Raw genomic sequence first — 21289 nt, forward strand, 5'->3', positions numbered from 1 at the left:
TGGTGATGATGATGACGATGATGATGGTGACGATGATGATGGTGGTGATGATGACGATGATGATGATGACGATGACGATGATGATGGTGGTGATGATGACGATGATGATGATGACGATGACGATGATGATGGTGGTGATGATGACGATGATGATGATGGTGACGATGATGATGGTGGTGATGATGACGATGATGATGGTGGTGACGATGACGATGACGACGATGATGATGACAATGATGATGACAATGATGATGATGACGATGATGACGATGATGATGACGATGACGACGATGATGATGACGATGATGACGATGATGATGACGATGATGACGATGATGACGACGATGATGACGATGATGATGACGATGACGACGATGATGATGACGATGATGACGATGATGATGGTGGTGGTGACGATGACGATGACGACGATGATGATGACAATGATGATGACAATGATGATGATGACGATGATGACGATGATGATGACGATGACGACGATGATGATGACGATGATGATGACGATGATGACGATGATGACGATGATGATGACGATGATGTGGTGGGGACAGAATGTATTAGTGGGGATGAGCGAGTGAGTGGGTGGGTGAGAGCATGGGCCCAGTGAGTGAGCGGTGAGCAAGTGGTGAGGAGCGGGTGGTGGTGGTGAGGAGCGAGTGGTGGTGAGGAGTGGATGGTGAGGAGTGGGTGGTGAGAGGCGGGTAGTGGTGGTGGTGGTAAGCGGGTGGTGGTGAGGAGCGAGTGGTGGTGAGGAGCGGGTGGTGAGGAGTGGGTGGTGAGAGGCGGGCAGTGGTGGTGGTGAGCAGGTGGTGGTGAGGAGCGAGTGGTGGTGAGGAGTGGATGATGAGGAGTGGATGGTGAGCGGGTGGTGGTGAGGAGCGAGTGGTGGTGAGGAGTGGATGATGAGGAGTGGATGGTGAGGAGTGGGTGGTGAGAGGCGGGTAGTGGTGGTGGTGGTGAGGACTGGGTGCTGAGGAGTGGGTGGTGGTGAGTGGGTGGTGGTGAGGAGCGGGTGGTGAGGAGCGGGTAGTGGTGGTGGTGAGGAGTGGGTGGTGGTGAGGAGTGGGTGGTGGTGAGGAGTGGGTGGTGGTGAGGAGTGGGTGGTGGTGGTGGTGAGGAGCGGGTGGTGGTGGTGAGGAGTGGGTGGTGGTGAGGAGTGGGTGGTGGTGAGGAGTGGGTGGTGGTGAGGAGCGGGTGGTGAGGAGCGGGTAGTGGTGGTGGTGAGGAGTGGGTGGTGGTGAGGAGTGGGTGGTGGTGAGGAGTGGGTGGTGGTGAGGAGTGGGTGGTGGTGGTGGTGGTGAGGAGCGGGTGGTGGTGGTGAGGAGTGGGTGGTGGTGAGGAGCGGGTGGTGGTGGTGGTGGTGAGGAGTGGGTGGTGGTGGTGGTGGTGAGGAGTGGGTGGTGGTGAGGAGTGGGTGGTGGTGAGGAGTGGGTGGTGGTGGTGGTGGTGAGGAGCGGGTGGTGGTGGTGAGGAGTGGGTGGTGATGGTGGTGGTGAGGAGTGTGTGGTGATGGTGGTGTCGGTGATGGTGGTGGTGAGGAGTGTGTGGTGAGGAGTGGGTGGTGGCGAGGAGTGGGTGATGGTGGTGAGGAGCGGGTGATGATGGCGATGGTGGTGAGGAGTGTGTGGTGAGGAGTGGGTGATGGTGATGGTGGTGAGGAGTGGGTGGTGAGGAGTGGGTGATGGTGGTGAGGAGTGGGTGATGATGGTGATGATGGTGGTGGTGGTGGTGAGGAGTGTGTGGTGAGGAGTGGGTGATGGTGGTGGTGAGGAGTGTGTGATGGTGATGGTGATGATGGTGGTGAGGAGTGTGTGATGATGGTGATGGTGGTGATGGTGGTGGTGATGATGGTGGTGATGGTGATGGTGGTGGTGAGGAGTGTGTGATGGTGATGGTGGTGTTGGTGATGGTGGTGATGGTGATGATGGTGGTGAGGAGTGTGTGATGATGGTGATGGTGGTGATGGTGGTGAGGAGTGTGTGATGATGGTGATGGTGGTGATGGTGGTGGTGATGATGGTGGTGATGGTGATGGTGGTAAGGAGTGTGTGGTGATGGTGGTGATGATGGTGATGTTGGTGGTGAGGAGTGGGTGATGGTGATGGTGGTGATGATGGTGATGATGGTGATGATGATGGTGATGATGGTGATGATGATGGTGATGATGGTGATGATGGTGAGGAGTGTGTGGTGATGGTGATGATGGTGATGGTGTTGGTGGTGATGGTGATGGTGGTGAGGAGTGTGTGATGGTGGTGTTGGTGGTGGTGGTGTTGGTGGTGGTGAGGAGTGTGTGGTGATGATGGTGATGATGGTGATGGTGGTGATGATGGTGATGGTGGTGAGGAGTGGGTGATGGTGGTGATGATGGTGATGGTGGTGATGGTGATGGTGGTGTTGGTGATGGTAGTGGTGATGGTGATGATGATGGTGGTGATGATGGTGGCGAGGAGTGGGTGATGGTGTTGATGGTGATGGTGAGGAGTGTGTGGTGAGGAGTGTGTGGTGATGATGGTGATGGTGATGATGATGATGGTGATGATGGTGGTGATGGTGGTGATGGTGGTGTTGGTGGTGATGGTGGTGTTGGTGATGATGGTGGTGTTGGTGGTGTTGGTGATGGTGGTGATGATGGTGGTGATGGTGGTGATGATGGTGATGATGGTGGTGTTGGTGGTGGTGTTGGTGGTGATGGTGATGATGATGATGGTGATGATGGTGGTGATGGTGTTGATGGTGATGATGGTGTTGGTGATGGTGGTGATGATGGTGTTGGTGATGGTGGTGATGGTGATGATGGTGATGATGGTGTTGGTGATGGTGGTGATGATGGTGGTAAGGAGTGTGTGGTGATGGTGGTGGTGATGGTGGTAAGGAGTGTGTGGTGAGGAGTGTGGTGTTGGTGGTGATGGTGATGGTGTTGGTGGTGATGATGGTGTTGATGGTGATGGTGGTGATGGTGATGATGGTGATGGTGGTGATGATGGTGATGATGGTGATGATGGTGGTGGTGATGATGGTGGTGTTGGTGTTGGTGATGGTGATGATGGTGATGATGATGATGGTGATGATGGTGATGATGGTGAGGAGTGTGTGGTGATGATGGTGATGGTGATGATGATGGTGATGGTGGTGAGGAGTGTGTGATGGTGGTGTTGGTGGTGTTGGTGGTGGTGAGGAGTGTGTGGTGATGATGGTGATGGTGATGATGGTGATGATGGTGATGGTGGTGATGATGGTGATGGTGGTGATGATGGTGATGGTGGTGAGGAGTGGGTGATGGTGGTGAGGAGTGGGTGGTGAGGAGTGGGTGGTGGCGAGGAGTGGGTGATGGTGGTGAGGAGCGGGTGATGATGGCGATGGTGGTGAGGAGTGTGTGGTGAGGAGTGGGTGATGGTGATGGTGGTGAGGAGTGGGTGATGGTGGTGAGGAGTGGGTGATGGTGGTGAGGAGTGGGTGATGGTGGTGAGGAGTGGGTGATGATGGTGATGATGGTGGTGGTGAGGAGTGTGTGGTGAGGAGTGGGTGATGGTGGTGGTGAGGAGTGTGTGATGATGATGGTGATGATGGTGATGGTGGTGATGATGGTGGTGATGGTGGTGATGGTGATGATGGTGGTGAGGAGTGTGTGATGGTGATGGTGGTGTTGGTGATGGTGGTGATGGTGGTGTTGGTGATGGTGGTGATGGTGATGATGGTGGTGAGGAGTGTGTGATGATGGTGATGGTGGTGATGGTGGTGAGGAGTGTGTGATGATGGTGATGGTGGTGATGGTGGTGGTGATGATGGTGGTGATGGTGATGGTGGTAAGGAGTGTGTGGTGATGGTGGTGATGATGGTGATGTTGGTGGTGAGGAGTGGGTGATGGTGATGGTGGTGATGATGGTGATGATGGTGATGATGATGATGATGGTGATGATGGTGATGATGATGGTGATGATGGTGAGGAGTGTGTGGTGATGGTGATGATGGTGATGGTGTTGGTGGTGATGGTGGTGAGGAGTGTGTGATGGTGGTGTTGGTGGTGGTGAGGAGTGTGTGGTGATGATGGTGATGGTGATGATGGTGATGGTGGTGATGGTGGTGATGATGGTGATGGTGGTGATGATGGTGATGGTGGTGAGGAGTGGGTGATGGTGGTGATGATGATGGTGATGGTGGTGATGGTGATGGTGGTGTTGGTGATGGTAGTGGTGATGGTGATGATGATGGTGGTGATGATGGTGGCGAGGAGTGGGTGATGGTGGTGATGGTGATGGTGAGGAGTGTGTGGTGAGGAGTGTGTGGTGATGGTGGTGATGGTGATGATGGTGATGATGGTGGTGATGGTGGTGATGGTGGTGTTGGTGGTGATGGTGGTGTTGGTGATGATGGTGGTGTTGGTGATGATGGTGGTGTTGGTGATGATGGTGGTGTTGGTGGTGTTGGTGATGGTGGTGATGATGGTGGTGATGGTGGTGATGATGGTGATGATGGTGGTGTTGGTGGTGGTGTTGGTGGTGATGGTGATGATGGTGATGATGGTGGTGATGGTGTTGATGGTGATGATGGTGTTGGTGATGGTGGTGATGATGGTGTTGGTGATGGTGGTGATGGTGATGATGGTGATGATGGTGTTGGTGATGGTGGTGATGATGGTGGTAAGGAGTGTGTGGTGATGGTGGTGGTGATGGTGGTAAGGAGTGTGTGGTGAGGAGTGTGGTGTTGGTGGTGATGGTGATGGTGTTGGTGGTGATGATGGTGTTGATGGTGATGGTGGTGATGGTGATGATGGTGATGGTGGTGATGATGGTGATGATGGTGATGATGGTGGTGGTGATGATGGTGGTGTTGGTGTTGGTGATGGCGATGATGGTGATGATGATGATGGTGATGATGGTGATGATGGTGAGGAGTGTGTGGTGATGATGGTGATGGTGATGATGATGGTGATGGTGGTGAGGAGTGTGTGATGGTGGTGTTGGTGGTGGTGAGGAGTGTGTGGTGATGATGGTGATGGTGATGATGGTGATGATGGTGATGGTGGTGATGATGGTGATGATGGTGATGGTGGTGAGGAGTGGGTGATGGTGGTGAGGAGTGGGTGGTGAGGAGTGGGTGGTGGCGAGGAGTGGGTGATGGTGGTGAGGAGCGGGTGATGATGGCGATGGTGGTGAGGAGTGTGTGGTGAGGAGTGGGTGATGGTGATGGTGGTGAGGAGTGGGTGGTGAGGAGTGGGTGATGGTGGTGAGGAGTGGGTGATGATGGTGATGATGGTGGTGGTGGTGGTGAGGAGTGTGTGGTGAGGAGTGGGTGATGGTGGTGGTGAGGAGTGTGTGATGGTGATGGTGGTGTTGGTGATGGTGGTGATGGTGATGGTGGTGTTGGTGATGGTGGTGATGGTGATGATGGTGGTGAGGAGTGTGTGATGATGGTGATGGTGGTGATGGTGGTGAGGAGTGTGTGATGATGGTGATGGTGGTGATGGTGGTGGTGATGATGGTGGTGATGGTGGTAAGGAGTGTGTGGTGATGGTGGTGATGATGGTGATGTTGGTGGTGAGGAGTGGGTGATGGTGATGGTGGTGATGATGGTGATGATGATGATGATGGTGATGATGGTGATGATGATGGTGATGATGGTGAGGAGTGTGTGGTGATGGTGATGATGGTGATGGTGTTGGTGGTGATGGTGGTGAGGAGTGTGTGATGGTGGTGTTGGTGGTGGTGAGGAGTGTGTGGTGATGATGGTGATGGTGATGATGGTGATGGTGGTGATGGTGGTGATGATGGTGATGGTGGTGATGATGGTGATGGTGGTGAGGAGTGGGTGATGGTGGTGATGATGATGGTGATGGTGGTGATGGTGATGGTGGTGTTGGTGATGGTAGTGATGGTGGTGGTGATGATGGTGGTGGTGATGATGGTGGCGAGGAGTGGGTGATGGTGGTGATGGTGATGGTGAGGAGTGTGTGGTGAGGAGTGTGTGGTGATGATGGTGATGGTGATGATGGTGATGATGGTGGTGATGGTGGTGATGGTGGTGTTGGTGGTGATGGTGGTGTTGGTGATGATGGTGGTGTTGGTGATGATGGTGGTGTTGGTGATGATGGTGGTGTTGGTGGTGTTGGTGATGGTGGTGATGATGGTGGTGATGGTGGTGATGATGGTGATGATGGTGGTGTTGGTGGTGGTGTTGGTGGTGATGGTGATGATGGTGATGATGGTGGTGATGGTGTTGATGGTGATGATGGTGTTGGTGATGGTGGTGATGATGGTGTTGGTGATGGTGGTGATGGTGATGATGGTGATGATGGTGTTGGTGATGGTGGTGATGATGGTGGTAAGGAGTGTGTGGTGATGGTGGTGGTGATGGTGGTAAGGAGTGTGTGGTGAGGAGTGTGGTGTTGGTGGTGATGGTGATGGTGTTGGTGGTGATGATGGTGTTGATGGTGATGGTGGTGATGGTGATGATGGTGATGGTGGTGATGATGGTGATGATGGTGATGATGGTGGTGGTGATGATGGTGGTGTTGGTGTTGGTGATGGCGATGATGGTGATGATGATGATGGTGATGATGGTGATGATGGTGAGGAGTGTGTGGTGATGATGGTGATGGTGATGATGATGGTGATGGTGGTGAGGAGTGTGTGATGGTGGTGTTGGTGGTGGTGAGGAGTGTGTGGTGATGATGGTGATGGTGATGATGGTGATGATGGTGATGGTGGTGATGATGGTGATGATGGTGATGGTGGTGAGGAGTGGGTGATGGTGGTGAGGAGTGGGTGGTGAGGAGTGGGTGGTGGCGAGGAGTGGGTGATGGTGGTGAGGAGCGGGTGATGATGGCGATGGTGGTGAGGAGTGTGTGGTGAGGAGTGGGTGATGGTGATGGTGGTGAGGAGTGGGTGGTGAGGAGTGGGTGATGGTGGTGAGGAGTGGGTGATGATGGTGATGATGGTGGTGGTGGTGGTGAGGAGTGTGTGGTGAGGAGTGGGTGATGGTGGTGGTGAGGAGTGTGTGATGGTGATGGTGGTGTTGGTGATGGTGGTGATGGTGATGGTGGTGTTGGTGATGGTGGTGATGGTGATGATGGTGGTGAGGAGTGTGTGATGATGGTGATGGTGGTGATGGTGGTGAGGAGTGTGTGATGATGGTGATGGTGGTGATGGTGGTGGTGATGATGGTGGTGATGGTGATGGTGGTAAGGAGTGTGTGGTGATGGTGGTGATGATGGTGATGTTGGTGGTGAGGAGTGGGTGATGGTGATGGTGGTGATGATGGTGATGATGGTGATGATGGTGATGATGGTGAGGAGTGTGTGGTGATGGTGATGATGGTGATGGTGTTGGTGGTGATGGTGATGGTGGTGAGGAGTGTGTGATGGTGGTGTTGGTGGTGGTGGTGTTGGTGGTGGTGAGGAGTGTGTGGTGATGATGGTGATGGTGATGATGGTGATGATGGTGATGGTGGTGATGGTGGTGATGATGGTGATGGTGGTGATGATGGTGATGGTGGTGAGGAGTGGGTGATGGTGGTGATGATGATGGTGATGGTGGTGATGGTGATGGTGGTGTTGGTGATGGTAGTGGTGATGGTGATGATGATGGTGGTGATGATGGTGGCGAGGAGTGGGTGATGGTGGTGATGGTGATGGTGAGGAGTGTGTGGTGAGGAGTGTGTGGTGATGATGGTGATGGTAATGATGATGATGATGGTGATGATGGTGGTGATGGTGGTGTTGGTGGTGATGGTGGTGTTGGTGATGATGGTGGTGTTGGTGGTGTTGGTGATGGTGGTGATGATGGTGGTGATGGTGGTGATGATGGTGATGATGGTGGTGTTGGTGGTGATGGTGATGATGATGATGGTGATGATGGTGGTGATGGTGTTGATGGTGATGATGGTGTTGGTGATGGTGGTGATGATGGTGTTGGTGATGGTGGTGATGGTGATGATGGTGATGATGGTGTTGGTGATGGTGGTGATGATGGTGGTAAGGAGTGTGTGGTGATGGTGGTGGTGATGGTGGTAAGGAGTGTGTGGTGAGGAGTGTGGTGTTGGTGGTGATGGTGATGGTGTTGGTGGTGATGATGGTGTTGATGGTGATGGTGGTGATGGTGATGATGGTGATGGTGGTGATGATGGTGATGATGGTGGTGGTGATGATGGTGGTGTTGGTGATGGTGATGATGGTGATGATGGTGATGATGATGATGGTGATGATGGTGATGATGGTGATGATGGTGAGGAGTGTGTGGTGATGATGGTGATGGTGATGATGATGGTGATGGTGGTGAGGAGTGTGTGATGGTGGTGTTGGTGGTGTTGGTGGTGGTGAGGAGTGTGTGGTGATGATGGTGATGATGGTGATGATGGTGATGGTGGTGATGATGGTGATGGTTGTGATGATGGTGATGGTGGTGAGGAGTGGGTGATGGTGGTGATGGTGATGGTGGTGATGGTGGTGTTGGTGATGGTAGTGGTGATGGTGATGATGATGGTGGTGATGATGGTGGTGAGGAGTGGGTGATGGTGGTGATGGTGATGGTGGTGTTGATGATGGTGAGGAGTGTGTGGTGAGGAGTGTGTGGTGATGATGGTGATGATGATGATGGTGATGATGGTGGTGATGGTGGTGTTGGTGGTGTTGGTGATGGTGGTGATGATGGTGGTGATGGTGGTGATGATGGTGATGTTGGTGGTGGTGTTGGTGGTGATGGTGATGATGATGATGGTGATGGTGTTGATGGTGATGATGGTGATGATGGTGTTGGTGATGGTGGTGATGATGGTGTTGGTGATGGTGGTGATGGTGATGATGGTGATGATGGTGTTGGTGATGGTGGTGATGATGGTGGTAAGGAGTGTGTGGTGATGGTGGTGGTGATGGTGGTAAGGAGTGTGTGGTGAGGAGTGTGGTGTTGGTGGTGATGGTGTTGGTGGTGATGATGGTGTTGATGGTGATGGTGGTGATGGTGATGGTGGTGATGATGGTGATGGTGGTGATGATGATGATGGTGGTGATGATGGTGATGATGGTGATGATGGTGGTGTTGGTGATGGTGATGATGGTGGTGTTGGTGTTGGTGATGGTGTTGGTGATGATGGTGATGGTGGTGTTGGTGTTGGTGGTGTTGGTGGTGGTGTTGGTGGTGTTGGTGGTGGTATTGGTGGTGTTGGTGTTGGTGATGGTGATGATGGTGGTGTTGGTGTTGGTGATGGTGGTGGTGTTGGTGAGGAGTGTGTGATGATGGTGATGATGGTGATGGTGGTGTTGGTGATGGTGATGATGGTAGTGGTGAGGAGTGTGTGGTGAGGAGTGTGTGATGGTGGTGTTGATGATGATGGTGATGATGGTGATGGTCGTGGTTATGATGATGATGGTGATGGTGATGATGGTGGTGGTGGTGTTGGTGGTGTTGGTGTTGGTGATGGTGGTGTTGGTGAGGAGTGTGTGGTGAGGAGTATGTGATGATGGTGGTGGTGATGATGATGGTGGTGGTGGTGTTGGTGGTGTTGGTGATGATGGTGATGGTGGTGATGATGGTGATGGTGGTGAGGAGTGTGTGATGGTGGTGATGGTGGTGGTGATGATGATGGTGGTGGTGGTGTTGGTGGTGTTGGTGATGATGGTGATGGTGGTGATGATGGTGATGGTGGTGAGGAGTGTGTGATGGTGGTGATGGTGGTGTTGGTGTTGTTGGTGTTGGTGGTGTTGGTGATGGTGATGATGGTGTTGGTGATGATGGTGTTGGTGGTGGTGGTGGTGTTGGTGATGGTGGTGATGATGGTGAGGAGTGTGTGATGGTGATGATGGTGGTGTTGGTGATGGTGGTGATGGTGGTGATGATGGTGAGGAGTGTGTGATGATGGTGATGATGGTGTTGGTGGTGGTGGTGGTGTTGGTGATGGTGGTGATGATGGTGAGGAGTGTGTGATGGTGATGATGGTGGTGTTGGTGATGGTGGTGATGGTGGTGATGATGGTGAGGAGTGTGTGATGATGATGATGGTGGTGGTGTTGGTGATGGTGGTGATGATGGTGAGGAGTGTGTGATGATGATGATGGTGGTGGTGTTGGTGATGGTGGTGATGATGGTGAGGAGTGTGTGATGATGATGATGGTGGTGAGGAGTGTGTGATGATGATGATGGTGGTGTTGGTGGTGGTGTTGGTGATGATGGTGGTGGTGATGGTGATGATGATGATGGTGGTGTTGGTGGTGGTGTTGATGGTGGTGTTGGTGATGGTGGTGAGGAGTGTGTGATGATGGTGATGGTGGTGATGATGGTGAGGAGTGTGTGATGGTGATGATGGTGGTGTTGATGATGATGATGGTGAGGAGTGTGTGATGATGATGATGGTGGTGGTGTTGGTGGTGTTGATGGTCACCTCTGAGATGTGCTTCTCCGTCTCTTTCCTCTTCTCCTCGAGCTTCCTCTCAATGCTCACGATGCCAGCGCCCCGCGCCCGGACCCCCCGCGGCTGCTGCTGCTGCTGCTCACGACACCACGTGGGGGTGGGAGGGGTGGGAGGGGCATGGGGGTGGGAGGGGCATGGGGGTGGGAGGGGCATGAAGGTGGGAGGGGCATGGGGGTGGGAGGGGCATGGGGGTGAGAGGGGTGTAAGGGATGGGAGGGGTGCGGGGTGGGAGGGGCATGGGGGTGGGAGGGGTGGGAGGGGCATGGGGGTGGGAGGGGTGGGAGGGGCACGGGGGTGGGAGGGGCACGGGGGTGGGAGGGGCATGGGGGTGGGAGGGGTGGGCGGGGCACGGGGGTGGGAGGGGTGGGAAGGATGACCACATCAGCCACGTGTCTTTCCCCATGTGTCTGTGTGTCTCACCTGTGTGTGTGTGTCTGTGTGTGTGTCTCTGTGTGTCTCACCTGTGTGTGTGTCTCACCTGTGTGTGTGTCTCACCTGTGTGTGTGTGTGTCTCTGTGTGTGTGTTACCTGTGTGTGTGTCTCTGTGTGTGTCTCTGTGTGTGTCTCTGTGTGTGTCTCACCTGTGTGTGTGTCTCTGTGTGTGTGTCTCTGTGTGTGTCTCTGTGTGTGTGTCTCTGTGTGTCTCACCTGTGTGTGTGTGTCACCTGTGTGTGTGTCTGTGTGTCTCACCTGTGTGTGTCTCTGTGTGTCTCACCTGTGTGTGTGTCTCACCTGTGTGTGTGTCTCTGTGTGTCTCACCTGTGTGTGTGTGTGTCTGTGTGTCTCACCTGTGTGTGTCTCTGTGTGTCTCACCTGTCTGTGTGTCTCACCTGTGTGTGTCTCACCTGTGTGTGTGTCTCTGTGTGTGTCTCACCTGTGTGTGTGTCTCTGTGTGTCTCACCTGTGTGTGTGTCTCTGTGTGTCTCACCTGTGTGTGTGTCTCACCTGTGTGTGTCTCTGTGTGTGTCTCACCTGTGTGTGTGTCTCTGTGTGTCTCACCTGTGTGTGTGTCTCACCTGTGTGTGTGTCTCTGTGTGTCTCACCTGTGTGTGTGTGTCTCTGTGTGTGTGTGTCTCTGTGTGTGTGTGTCTCTGTGTGTCTCACCTGTGTGTGTGTGTGCCTCACCTGTGTGTGTGTGTCTCTGTGTGTGTGTGTCTCACCTGTGTGTGTGTCTCTGTGTGTCTCACCTGTATGTGTCTCTGTGTGTGTCTCACCTGTATGTGTGTGTCTCACCTGTATGTGTCTCTGTGTGTGTCTCACCTGTATGTGTGTGTCTCACCTGTGTGTGTGTCTCACCTGTGTGTGTGTCTGTGTGTGTGTGTCTCTGTGTGTCTCACCTGTCTGTGTGTGTCTCACCTGTGTGTGTGTCTCACCTGTGTGTGTGTCTCACCTGTGTGTGTGTCTCACCTGTGTGTGTGTCTCTGTGTGTCTCACCTGTGTGTGTGTGTCTCTGTGTGTGTCTCACCTGTGTGTGTGTGTCTCACCTGTGTGTGTGTGTCTCTGTGTGTCTCACCTGTGTGTGTGTCTCACCTGTGTGTGTCTCACCTGTGTGTGTGTCTGTGTGTGTGTGTCTCTGTGTGTCTCACCTGTCTGTGTGTGTCTCACCTGTGTGTGTGTCTCACCTGTGTGTGTGTGTCTCACCTGTGTGTGTGTGTCTCACCTGTGTGTGTGTCTCACCTGTGTGTGTGTGTCTCTGTGTGTCTCACCTGTGCGTGTGTCTCACCTGTGTGTGTGTCTCTGTGTCTCACCTGTCTGTGTGTGTCTCACCTGTGTGTGTCTCACCTGTCTGTGTGTGTCTCACCTGTGTGTGTGTGTGTCTCACCTGTCTGTGTGTCTCACCTGTGTGTATCTCACCTGTGTGTGTGTGTGTGTCTTACCTGTGTGTGTGTGTCACCTGTGTGTGTGTGTGTGTCTTACCTGTGTGTGTGTGTGTCACCTGTGTGTGTCTCACCTGTGTGTGTGTCTCTGTGTGTCTCACCTGTATGTGTGTCTCTGTGTGTGTGTGTGTGTCTCACCTGTGTGTGTGTCTCTGTGTGTGTGTCTCTGTGTGTCTCACCTGTATGTGTGTCTCTGTGTGTGTGTCTCACCTGTGTGTGTGTCTCTGTATGTGTGTCTCTGTGTGTCTCACCTGTGTGTGTGTAACACCTGTCTCTGTGTCTCACCTGTGTGTGTGTGTCTCACCTGTGTGTGTGTCTCTGTGTGTCTCACCTGTGTGTGTGTCTCACCTGTGTGTGTGTCTCTGTGTGTCTCACCTGTGTGTGTGTGTGTCTCTGTGTGTGTGTGTCTCTGTGTGTCTCACCTGTGTGTGTGTGTCTCACCTGTGTGTGTGTCTCACCTGTATGTGTGTCTCACCTGTGTGTGTGTCTCTGTGTGTCTCACCTGTATGTGTCTCTGTGTGTGTCTCACCTGTATGTGTGTGTCTCACCTGTGTGTGTGTCTCACCTGTGTGTGTGTCTCTGTGTGTCTCACCTGTGTGTGTGTCTCTGTGTGTGTCTCACCTGTGTGTCTCACCTGTCTGTGTGTGTCTCACCTGTGTGTGTGTGTCTCACCTGTGTGTGTGTCTCTGTGTGTCTCACCTGTGTGTGTGTCTCTGTGTGTCTCACCTGTCTGTGTGTCTCACCTGTGTGTATCTCACCTGTGTGTGCGTCTCTGTGTGTCTCACCTGTGTGTGTGTGTCTCTGTGTGTGTCTCACCTGTGTGTGTGTCTCACCTGTGTGTGTGTCTCTGTGTGTCTCACCTGTCTGTGTGTGTCTCACCTGTGTGTGTGTCTCACCTGTGTGTGTCTCACCTGTGTGTGTGTCTCTGTGTGTCTCACCTGTATGTGTGTGTGTGTCTCACCTGTGTGTGTGTCTCACCTGTGTGTGTGTCTCACCTGTGTGTGTCTCACCTGTGTGTGTGTGTCTCTGTCTGTCTCACCTGTGTGTGTGTCTCACCTGTGTGTGTGTCTGTGTGTCTCACCTGTGTGTGTGTCTCACCTGTGTGTGTGTCTCACCTGTGTGTGTGTGTCTCTGTGTGTCTCACCTGTGTGTCTCTGTGTGTGTCTCACCTGTGTGTGTGTGTCTCACCTGTGTGTGTGTGTCTCTGTGTATCTCACCTGTGTATGTGTGTGTGTCTCTGTGTGTCTCACCTGTGTGTGTGTCTCACCTGTGTGTGTGTGTCTCTGTCTGTCTCACCTGTGTGTGTGTGTGTCTGTGTGTGTGTCTCACCTGTGTGTGTGTCTGTGTGTCTCACCTGTGTGTCTCACCTGTGTGTGTGTGTCTCTGTGTATCTCACCTGTGTATGTGTGTGTGTCTCTGTGTGTCTCACCTGTGTGTGTGTCTCACCTGTGTGTGTCTCACCTGTGTGTGTGTGTCTCTGTCTGTCTCACCTGTGTGTGTGTGTGTGTGTGTCTGTGTGTGTGTCTCACCTGTGTGTGTGTGTCTCACCTGTGTGTGTGTCTCACCTGTATGTGTGTCTCACCTGTGTGTGTGTCTCTGTGTGTCTCACCTGTATGTGTCTCTGTGTGTGTCTCACCTGTATGTGTGTCTCACCTGTGTGTGTGTCTCACCTGTGTGTGTGTCTCTGTGTGTCTCACCTGTGTGTGTGTGTCTCTGTGTGTGTCTCACCTGTGTGTCTCACCTGTCTGTGTGTGTCTCACCTGTGTGTGTGTGTCTCACCTGTGTGTGTGTCTCTGTGTGTCTCACCTGTGTGTGTGTCTCTGTGTGTCTCACCTGTCTGTGTGTCTCACCTGTGTGTATCTCACCTGTGTGTGTGTCTCTGTGTGTCTCACCTGTGTGTGTGTGTCTCTGTGTGTGTCTCACCTGTGTGTGTGTCTCACCTGTGTGTGTGTGTCTCACCTGTGTGTGTCTCACCTGTGTGTGTGTCTCTGTGTGTCTCACCTGTATGTGTGTGTGTGTCTCACCTGTGTGTGTGTCTCACCTGTGTGTGTGTCTCACCTGTGTGTGTGTGTCTCTGTCTGTCTCACCTGTGTGTGTGTGTGTCTGTGTGTGTGTCTCACCTGTGTGTGTGTCTGTGTGTCTCACCTGTGTGTGTGTGTCTGTGTGTCTCACCTGTGTGTGTGTCTCACCTGTGTGTGTGTGTCTCTGTCTGTCTCACCTGTGTGTGTGTGTGTGTCTGTGTGTGTGTCTCACCTGTGTGTGTGTCTGTGTGTCTCACCTGTGTGTCTCACCTGTGTGTGTGTGTCTCACCTGTGTGTGTGTGTCTCTGTGTATCTCACCTGTGTATGTGTGTGTGTCTCTGTGTGTCTCACCTGTGTGTGTGTCTCACCTGTGTGTGTCTCACCTGTGTGTGTGTGTCTCTGTCTGTCTCACCTGTGTGTGTGTGTGTGTCTGTGTGTGTGTCTCACCTGTGTGTGTGTGTCTCACCTGTGTGTGTGTCTCACCTGTCTCACCTGTGTGTGTCTCACCTGTGTGTGTGTCTCTGTGTGTGTGTCTCACCTGTGTGTGTGTCTCACCTGTGTGTGTGTGTCTGTGTGTGTGTCTCACCTGTGTGTGTGTCTCACCTGTGTGTGTGTGTCTCACCTGTGTGTGTGTCTCACCTGTGTGTGTGTCTCACCTGTGTGTGTGTCTCTGTGTGTCTCACCTGTGTGTGTGTCTCACCTGTGTGTGTGTCTCACCTGTATGTGTGTGTCTCACCTGTGTGTGTGTGTCTCACCTGTGTGTGTGTCTCACCTGTGTGTGTGTCTCACCTGTTTGTGTGTGTCTCACCTGTGTGTGTGTGTCTCACCTGTGTGTGTGTCTCACCTGTGTGTGTGTCTCTGTGTGTGTGTGTGTGTCTCACCTGTGTGTGTGTCTCTGTGTGTGTGTCTCTGTGTGTCTCACCTGTATGTGTGTCTCTGTGTGTCTCACCTGTGTGTGTGTCTCACCTGTCTCTGTGTCTCACCTGTGTGTGTGTCTCACCTGTGTGTGTGTCTCTGTGTGTCTCACCTGTGTGTGTGTCTCTGTGTGTGTGTCTCACCTGTGTGTGTGTCTCACCTGTGTGTGTGTCTCTGTGTGTCTCACCTGTATGTGTCTCTGTGTGTGTCTCACCTGTATGTGTGTGTCTCACCTGTGTGTGTGTCTCACCTGTGTGTGTGTCTCTGTGTGTCTCACCTGTGTGTGTGTCTCTGTGTGTGTCTCACCTGTGTGTCTCACCTGTCTGTGTGTGTCTCACCTGTGTGTGTGTGTCTCACCTGAGTGTGTGTCTCTGTGTGTCTCACCTGTGTGTGTGTCTCTGTGTGTCTCACCTGTGTGTGTGTGTCTCACCTGTCTGTGTGTCTCACCTGTGTGTATCTCACCTGTGTGTGTGTGTCTGTGTGTCTCACCTGTGTGTGTGTGTCTCTGTGTGTCTCACCTGTGTGTGTGTGTCTCTGTGTGTGTCTCACCTGTGTGTGTGTCTCACCTGTGTGTGTGTCTCTGTGTGTCTCACCTGTGTGTGTGTCTCACCTGTGTGTGTGTCTCACCTGTGTGTGTCTCTGTGTATCTCACCTGTGTGTGTCTCACCTGTGTGTGTGTCTCTGTGTGTGTGTCTCACCTGTGTGTGTGTCTCACCTGTGTGTGTGTGTCTGTGTGTGTGTCTCACCTGTGTGTGTGTCTCACCTGTGTGTGTGTGTCTCACCTGTGTGTGTGTCTCACCTGTGTGTGTGTCTCACCTGTGTGTGTGTCTCACCTGTTTGTGTGTGTCTCACCTGTGTGTGTGTGTGTCTCACCTGTATGTGTGTGTCTCACCTGTGTGTGTGTCTCACCTGTGTGTGTGTGTCTCACCTGTGTGTGTGTCTCACCTGTATGTCTGTGTCTCACCTGTGTGTGTGTCTCACCTGTGTGTGTGTGTCTCACCTGTATGTGTGTGTCTCACCTGTGTGTGTGTGTCTCACCTGTGTGTGTGTGTCTCACCTGTATGTGTGTCTGTGTGTGTCTCTGTGTGTGTCTCTGTATGTCTCACCTGTGTGTGTGTCTCACCTGTGTGTGTGTGTCTCTGTGTGTGTCTCACCTGTGTGTGTGTCTCACCTGTGTGTGTGTGTCTCTGTGTGTGTCTCACCTGTGTGTGTGTCTCACCTGTGTGTCTGTGTGTCTCACCTGTCTCTGTGTGTCTCACCTGTCTGTGTGTGTGTCTCACCTGTGTGTGTGTGTCTCACCTGTCTCTGTGTGTCTCACCTGTCTGTGTGTGTGTCTCACCTGTGTGTGTGTGTGTCTCACCTGTCTCTGTGTGTCTCACCTGTCTGTGTGTGTGTCTCACCTGTGTGTGTGTGTCACCTGTGTGTCTGTGTGTCTCACCTGTGTGTGTGTCTCACCTGTGTGTGTGTGTCTCACCTGTGTGTGTGTGTCTCACCTGTGTGTGTGTCTCACCTGTGTGTCTGTGTGTCTCACCTGTGTGTGTGTCTCACCTGTGTGTGTGTGTCTCACCTGTCTGTGTGTGTGTCTCACCTGTGTGTGTGTGTCTCACCTGTCTCTGTGTGTCTCACCTGTCTGTGTGTGTGTCTCACCTGTGTGTGTGTGTCTCACCTGTCTCTGTGTGTCTCACCTGTCTGTGTGTGTGTCTCACCTGTGTGTGTGTCTCACCTGTGTGTCTGTGTGTCTCACCTGTGTGTGTGTCTCACCTGTGTGTGTGTGTCTCACCTGTGTGTGTGTGTCTCACCTGTGTGTGTGTCTCACCTGTGTGTCTGTGTGTCTCACCTGTGTGTGTGTCTCACCTGTGTGTGTGTCTCTGTGTGTCTCACCTGTGTGTGTGTGTCTCTGTGTGTGTCTCACCTGTGTGTCTCACCTGTCTGTGTGTGTCTCACCTGTGTGTGTGTGTCTCACCTGTGTGTGTGTCTCTGTGTGTCTCACCTGTGTGTGTGTCTCTGTGTGTCTCACCTGTGTGTGTGTGTCTCACCTGTCTGTGTGTCTCACCTGTGTGTATCTCACCTGTGTGTGTGTGTCTCACCTGTGTGTGTGTGTCTCTGTGTATCTCACCTGTGTATGTGTGTGTGTCTCTGTGTGTCTCACCTGTGTGTGTGTGTCTCTGTCTGTCTCACCTGTGTGTGTGTGTGTGTCTGTGTGTGTGTCTCACCTGTGTGTGTGTGTCTGTGTGTCTCACCTGTGTGTCTCACCTGTGTGTGTGTGTGTGTCTCACCTGTGTGTGTGTCTCACCTGTGTGTGTCTCACCTGTGTGTGTGTGTGTGTCTGTGTGTGTGTCTCACCTGTGTGTGTGTGTCTCACCTGTGTGTGTGTCTCACCTGTCTGTGTGTGTCTCTGTGTGTGTGTCTCACCTGTGTGTGTGTCTCACCTGTGTGTGTGTGTCTGTGTGTGTGTCTCACCTGTGTGTGTGTCTCACCTGTGTGTGTGTGTCTCACCTGTGTGTGTGTCTCACCTGTGTGTGTGTCTCACCTGTGTGTGTGTCTCTGTGTGTCTCACCTGTGTGTGTGTCTCACCTGTGTGTGTGTCTCACCTGTATGTGTGTGTCTCACCTGTGTGTGTGTCTCACCTGTGTGTGTGTCTCACCTGTGTGTGTGTCTCACCTGTGTGTGTGTTTCTCACCTGTATGTGTGTGTCTCACCTGTGTGTGTGTGTCTCACCTGTATGTGTGTCTGTGTGTGTCTCTGTGTGTGTCTCTGTATGTCTCACCTGTGTGTGTGTCTCACCTGTGTGTGTGTGTCTCTGTGTGTGTCTCACCTGTGTGTGTGTCTCACCTGTGTGTGTGTGTCTCTGTGTGTGTCTCACCTGTGTGTGTGTCTCACCTGTGTGTCTGTGTGTCTCACCTGTCTCTGTGTGTCTCACCTGTCTGTGTGTGTGTCTCACCTGTGTGTGTGTGTCTCACCTGTCTCTGTGTGTCTCACCTGTCTGTGTGTGTGTCTCACCTGTGTGTGTGTGTCACCTGTGTGTCTGTGTGTCTCACCTGTGTGTGTGTCTCACCTGTGTGTGTGTGTCTCACCTGTGTGTGTGTGTCTCACCTGTGTGTGTGTCTCACCTGTGTGTCTGTGTGTCTCACCTGTGTGTGTGTCTCACCTGTGTGTGTGTGTCTCACCTGTCTGTGTGTGTGTCTCACCTGTGTGTGTGTGTCTCACCTGTCTCTGTGTGTCTCACCTGTCTGTGTGTGTGTCTCACCTGTGTGTGTGTGTCTCACCTGTGTGTCTGTGTGTCTCACCTGTGTGTGTGTCTCACCTGTGTGTGTGTGTCTCACCTGTGTGTGTGTGTCTCACCTGTGTGTGTGTCTCACCTGTGTGTCTGTGTGTCTCACCTGTGTGTGTGTCTCACCTGTGTGTGTGTCTCTGTGTGTCTCACCTGTGTGTGTGTGTCTCTGTGTGTGTCTCACCTGTGTGTGTGTCTCACCTGTGTGTGTGTGTCTCACCTGTGTGTGTGTCTCACCTGTGTGTGTGTGTGTGTCTGTGTGTGTGTCTCACCTGTGTGTGTGTGTCTGTGTGTCTCACCTGTGTGTCTCACCTGTGTGTGTGTGTCTCACCTGTGTGTGTGTGTCTCTGTGTATCTCACCTGTGTATGTGTGTGTGTCTCTGTGTGTCTCACCTGTGTGTGTGTCTCACCTGTGTGTGTGTGTCTCTGTCTGTCTCACCTGTGTGTGTGTGTGTGTCTGTGTGTGTGTCTCACCTGTGTGTGTGTCTGTGTGTCTCACCTGTGTGTCTCACCTGTGTGTGTGTGTCTCTGTGTATCTCACCTGTGTATGTGTGTGTGTCTCTGTGTGTCTCACCTGTGTGTGTGTCTCACCTGTGTGTGTGTCTCTGTCTGTCTCACCTGTGTGTGTGTGTGTCTGTGTGTGTGTCTCACCTGTGTGTGTGTGTCTCACCTGTGTGTGTGTCTCACCTGTCTGTGTGTGTGTATCTCACCTGTGTGTGTCTCTGTGTGTCTCACCTGTGTGTGTCTCACCTGTGTGTGTGTCTCTGTGTGTGTGTCTCACCTGTGTGTGTGTCTCACCTGTGTGTGTGTGTCTGTGTGTGTGTCTCACCTGTGTGTGTGTCTCACCTGTGTGTGTGTGTCTCACCTGTGTGTGTGTCTCACCTGTGTGTGTGTCTCTGTGTGTCTCACCTGTGTGTGTGTGTCTCACCTGTGTGTGTGTCTCACCTGTATGTGTGTGTCTCACCTGTGTGTGTGTCTCACCTGTGTGTGTGTCTCACCTGTTTGTGTGTGTCTCACCTGTGTGTGTGTGTGTGTGTCTCACCTGTATGTGTGTGTCTCACCTGTGTGTGTGTGTGTCTCACCTGTGTGTGTGTGTCTCACCTGTGTGTGTGTCTCACCTGTATGTCTGTGTCTCACCTGTGTGTGTGTCTCACCTGTGTGTGTGTCTCACCTGTGTGTGTGTGTCTCACCTGTATGTGTGTGTCTCACCTGTGTGTGTGTGTCTCACCTGTATGTGTGTCTGTGTGTGTGTGTCTCTGTGTGTGTCTCTGTATGTCTCACCTGTGTGTGTGTCTCACCTGTGTGTGTGTGTCTCTGTGTGTGTCTCTGTATGTCTCACCTGTGTGTGTGTCTCACCTGTGTGTGTGTGTCTCTGTGTGTGTCTCACCTGTGTGTGTGTCTCACCTGTGTGTGTGTGTCTCTGTGTGTGTCTCACCTGTGTGTGTGTCTCACCTGTGTGTCTGTGTGTCTCACCTGTCTCTGTGTGTCTCACCTGTCTGTGTGTGTGTCTCACCTGTGTGTGTGTGTCTCACCTGTCTCTGTGTGTCTCACCTGTCTGTGTGTGTGTCTCACCTGTGTGTGTGTGTCTCACCTGTCTCTGTGTGTCTCACCTGTCTGTGTGTGTGTCTCACCTGTGTGTGTGTCTCACCTGTGTCTCTGTGTGTCTCACCTGTGTGTGTGTCTCACCTGTGTGTGTGTCTCACCTGTGTGTGTGTCTCACCTGTGTCTCTGTGTGTCTCACCTGTGTGTGTGTCTCACCTGTGTGTGTGTCTCACCTGTCTGTGTGTGTGTCTCACCTGTGTGTGTGTTTTACCTGTGTGTGTGTCTCACCTGTGTGTGTGTCTCTGTGTGTCACACCTGTGTGTGTGTGTGTCACCTGTGTGTGTGTCTCACCTGTGTGTGTGTCTCTGTGTGTCACACCTGTATGTGTGTGTCACCTGTGTGTGTGTCTCACCTGTGTGTGTGTGTCTCTGTGTGTCACACCTGTGTGTGTGTCTCTGTGTGTCACACCTGTATGTGTGTGTCACCTGTGTGTGTGTCTCACCTGTGTGTGTGGCTCTGTATGTCTCACCTGTGTGTGTGTGTCTCACCTGTATGTGTGTGTCTCTGTATGTCTCACCTGTGTCTCTGTGTGTGTCACCTGTGTGTGTGTGTCTCACCTGTATGTGTGTGTCTCTGTATGTCTCACCTGTGTCTCTGTGTGTGTCACCTGTGTGTGTGTCTCACCTGTATGTGTGTGTCTCTGTATGTCTCACCTGTGTGTGTGTCTCACCTGTGTGTGTGTGTCTCACCTGTGTGTCTGTCTGTCTCACCTGTGTGTGTCTCACCTGTCTCTGTGTGTCTCACCTGTGTGTGTGTGTCTGTGTGTCTCACCTGTGTGTGTGTCTCACCTGTGTGTGTGTGTGTGTGTGTCTGTGTGTGTGTGTCTCACCTGTGTATGTGTGTCTCACCTGTGTGTGTGTGTCTCACCTGTCTGTGTGTGTGTCTCACCTGTCCACGTGTCTCCGTGTCTGGAAGTTTCTGCCACAGCTTCTGAGCCAGAGCCTCTTGCAGCCTCCGCAGGAACTGCACTCCAAACACACACAAGGTGATGGTGGTGATGGTGGTGGTGATGGTGGTGGTGGTGATGATGGTGATGGTGGTGGTGATGGTGGTGGTGATGGTGGTGATGGTGGTGGTGGTGATGGTGGTGATGGTGGTGGTGGTGATGGTGGTGGTGGTGATGGTGGTGATGGTGGTGATGGTGGTGATGATGGTGATGGTGGTGGTGATGGTGGTGGTGGTG

At 52.7% G+C, this 21289-nt stretch overlaps 1 protein-coding gene across 4 annotated transcripts in view; it reads right to left on the bottom strand.

The window, feature by feature from the left end:
• The window catches only part of VPS36 (vacuolar protein sorting 36 homolog), a 49225-nt gene that overhangs the window by 18406 nt on the left and 9530 nt on the right, over positions 1–21289 (bottom strand). For 3 of the 4 annotated variants that reach the window (XM_076056604.1, XM_076056602.1, XM_076056601.1), the window contains exons 5-6: positions 20995–21069; positions 10391–10495 (exon numbers count right to left, since the gene is read on the bottom strand). In XM_076056604.1, coding sequence (XP_075912719.1) covers positions 10391–10495; positions 20995–21069 — 180 coding nt within the window. The remainder of the gene's footprint in view (positions 1–10390; positions 10496–20994; positions 21070–21289) is intronic. The other variant, XM_076056603.1, reaches the window with a different exon arrangement.

This window comes from Petromyzon marinus, chromosome 76, assembly GCF_048934315.1.
Source record: "Petromyzon marinus isolate PM22_M1 ecotype Great Lakes invasive population chromosome 76, UKy_Petmar_22M1.pri1.0, whole genome shotgun sequence".
In the NCBI taxonomy this organism is placed as follows: Eukaryota; Metazoa; Chordata; class Hyperoartia; order Petromyzontiformes; family Petromyzontidae; genus Petromyzon; species Petromyzon marinus.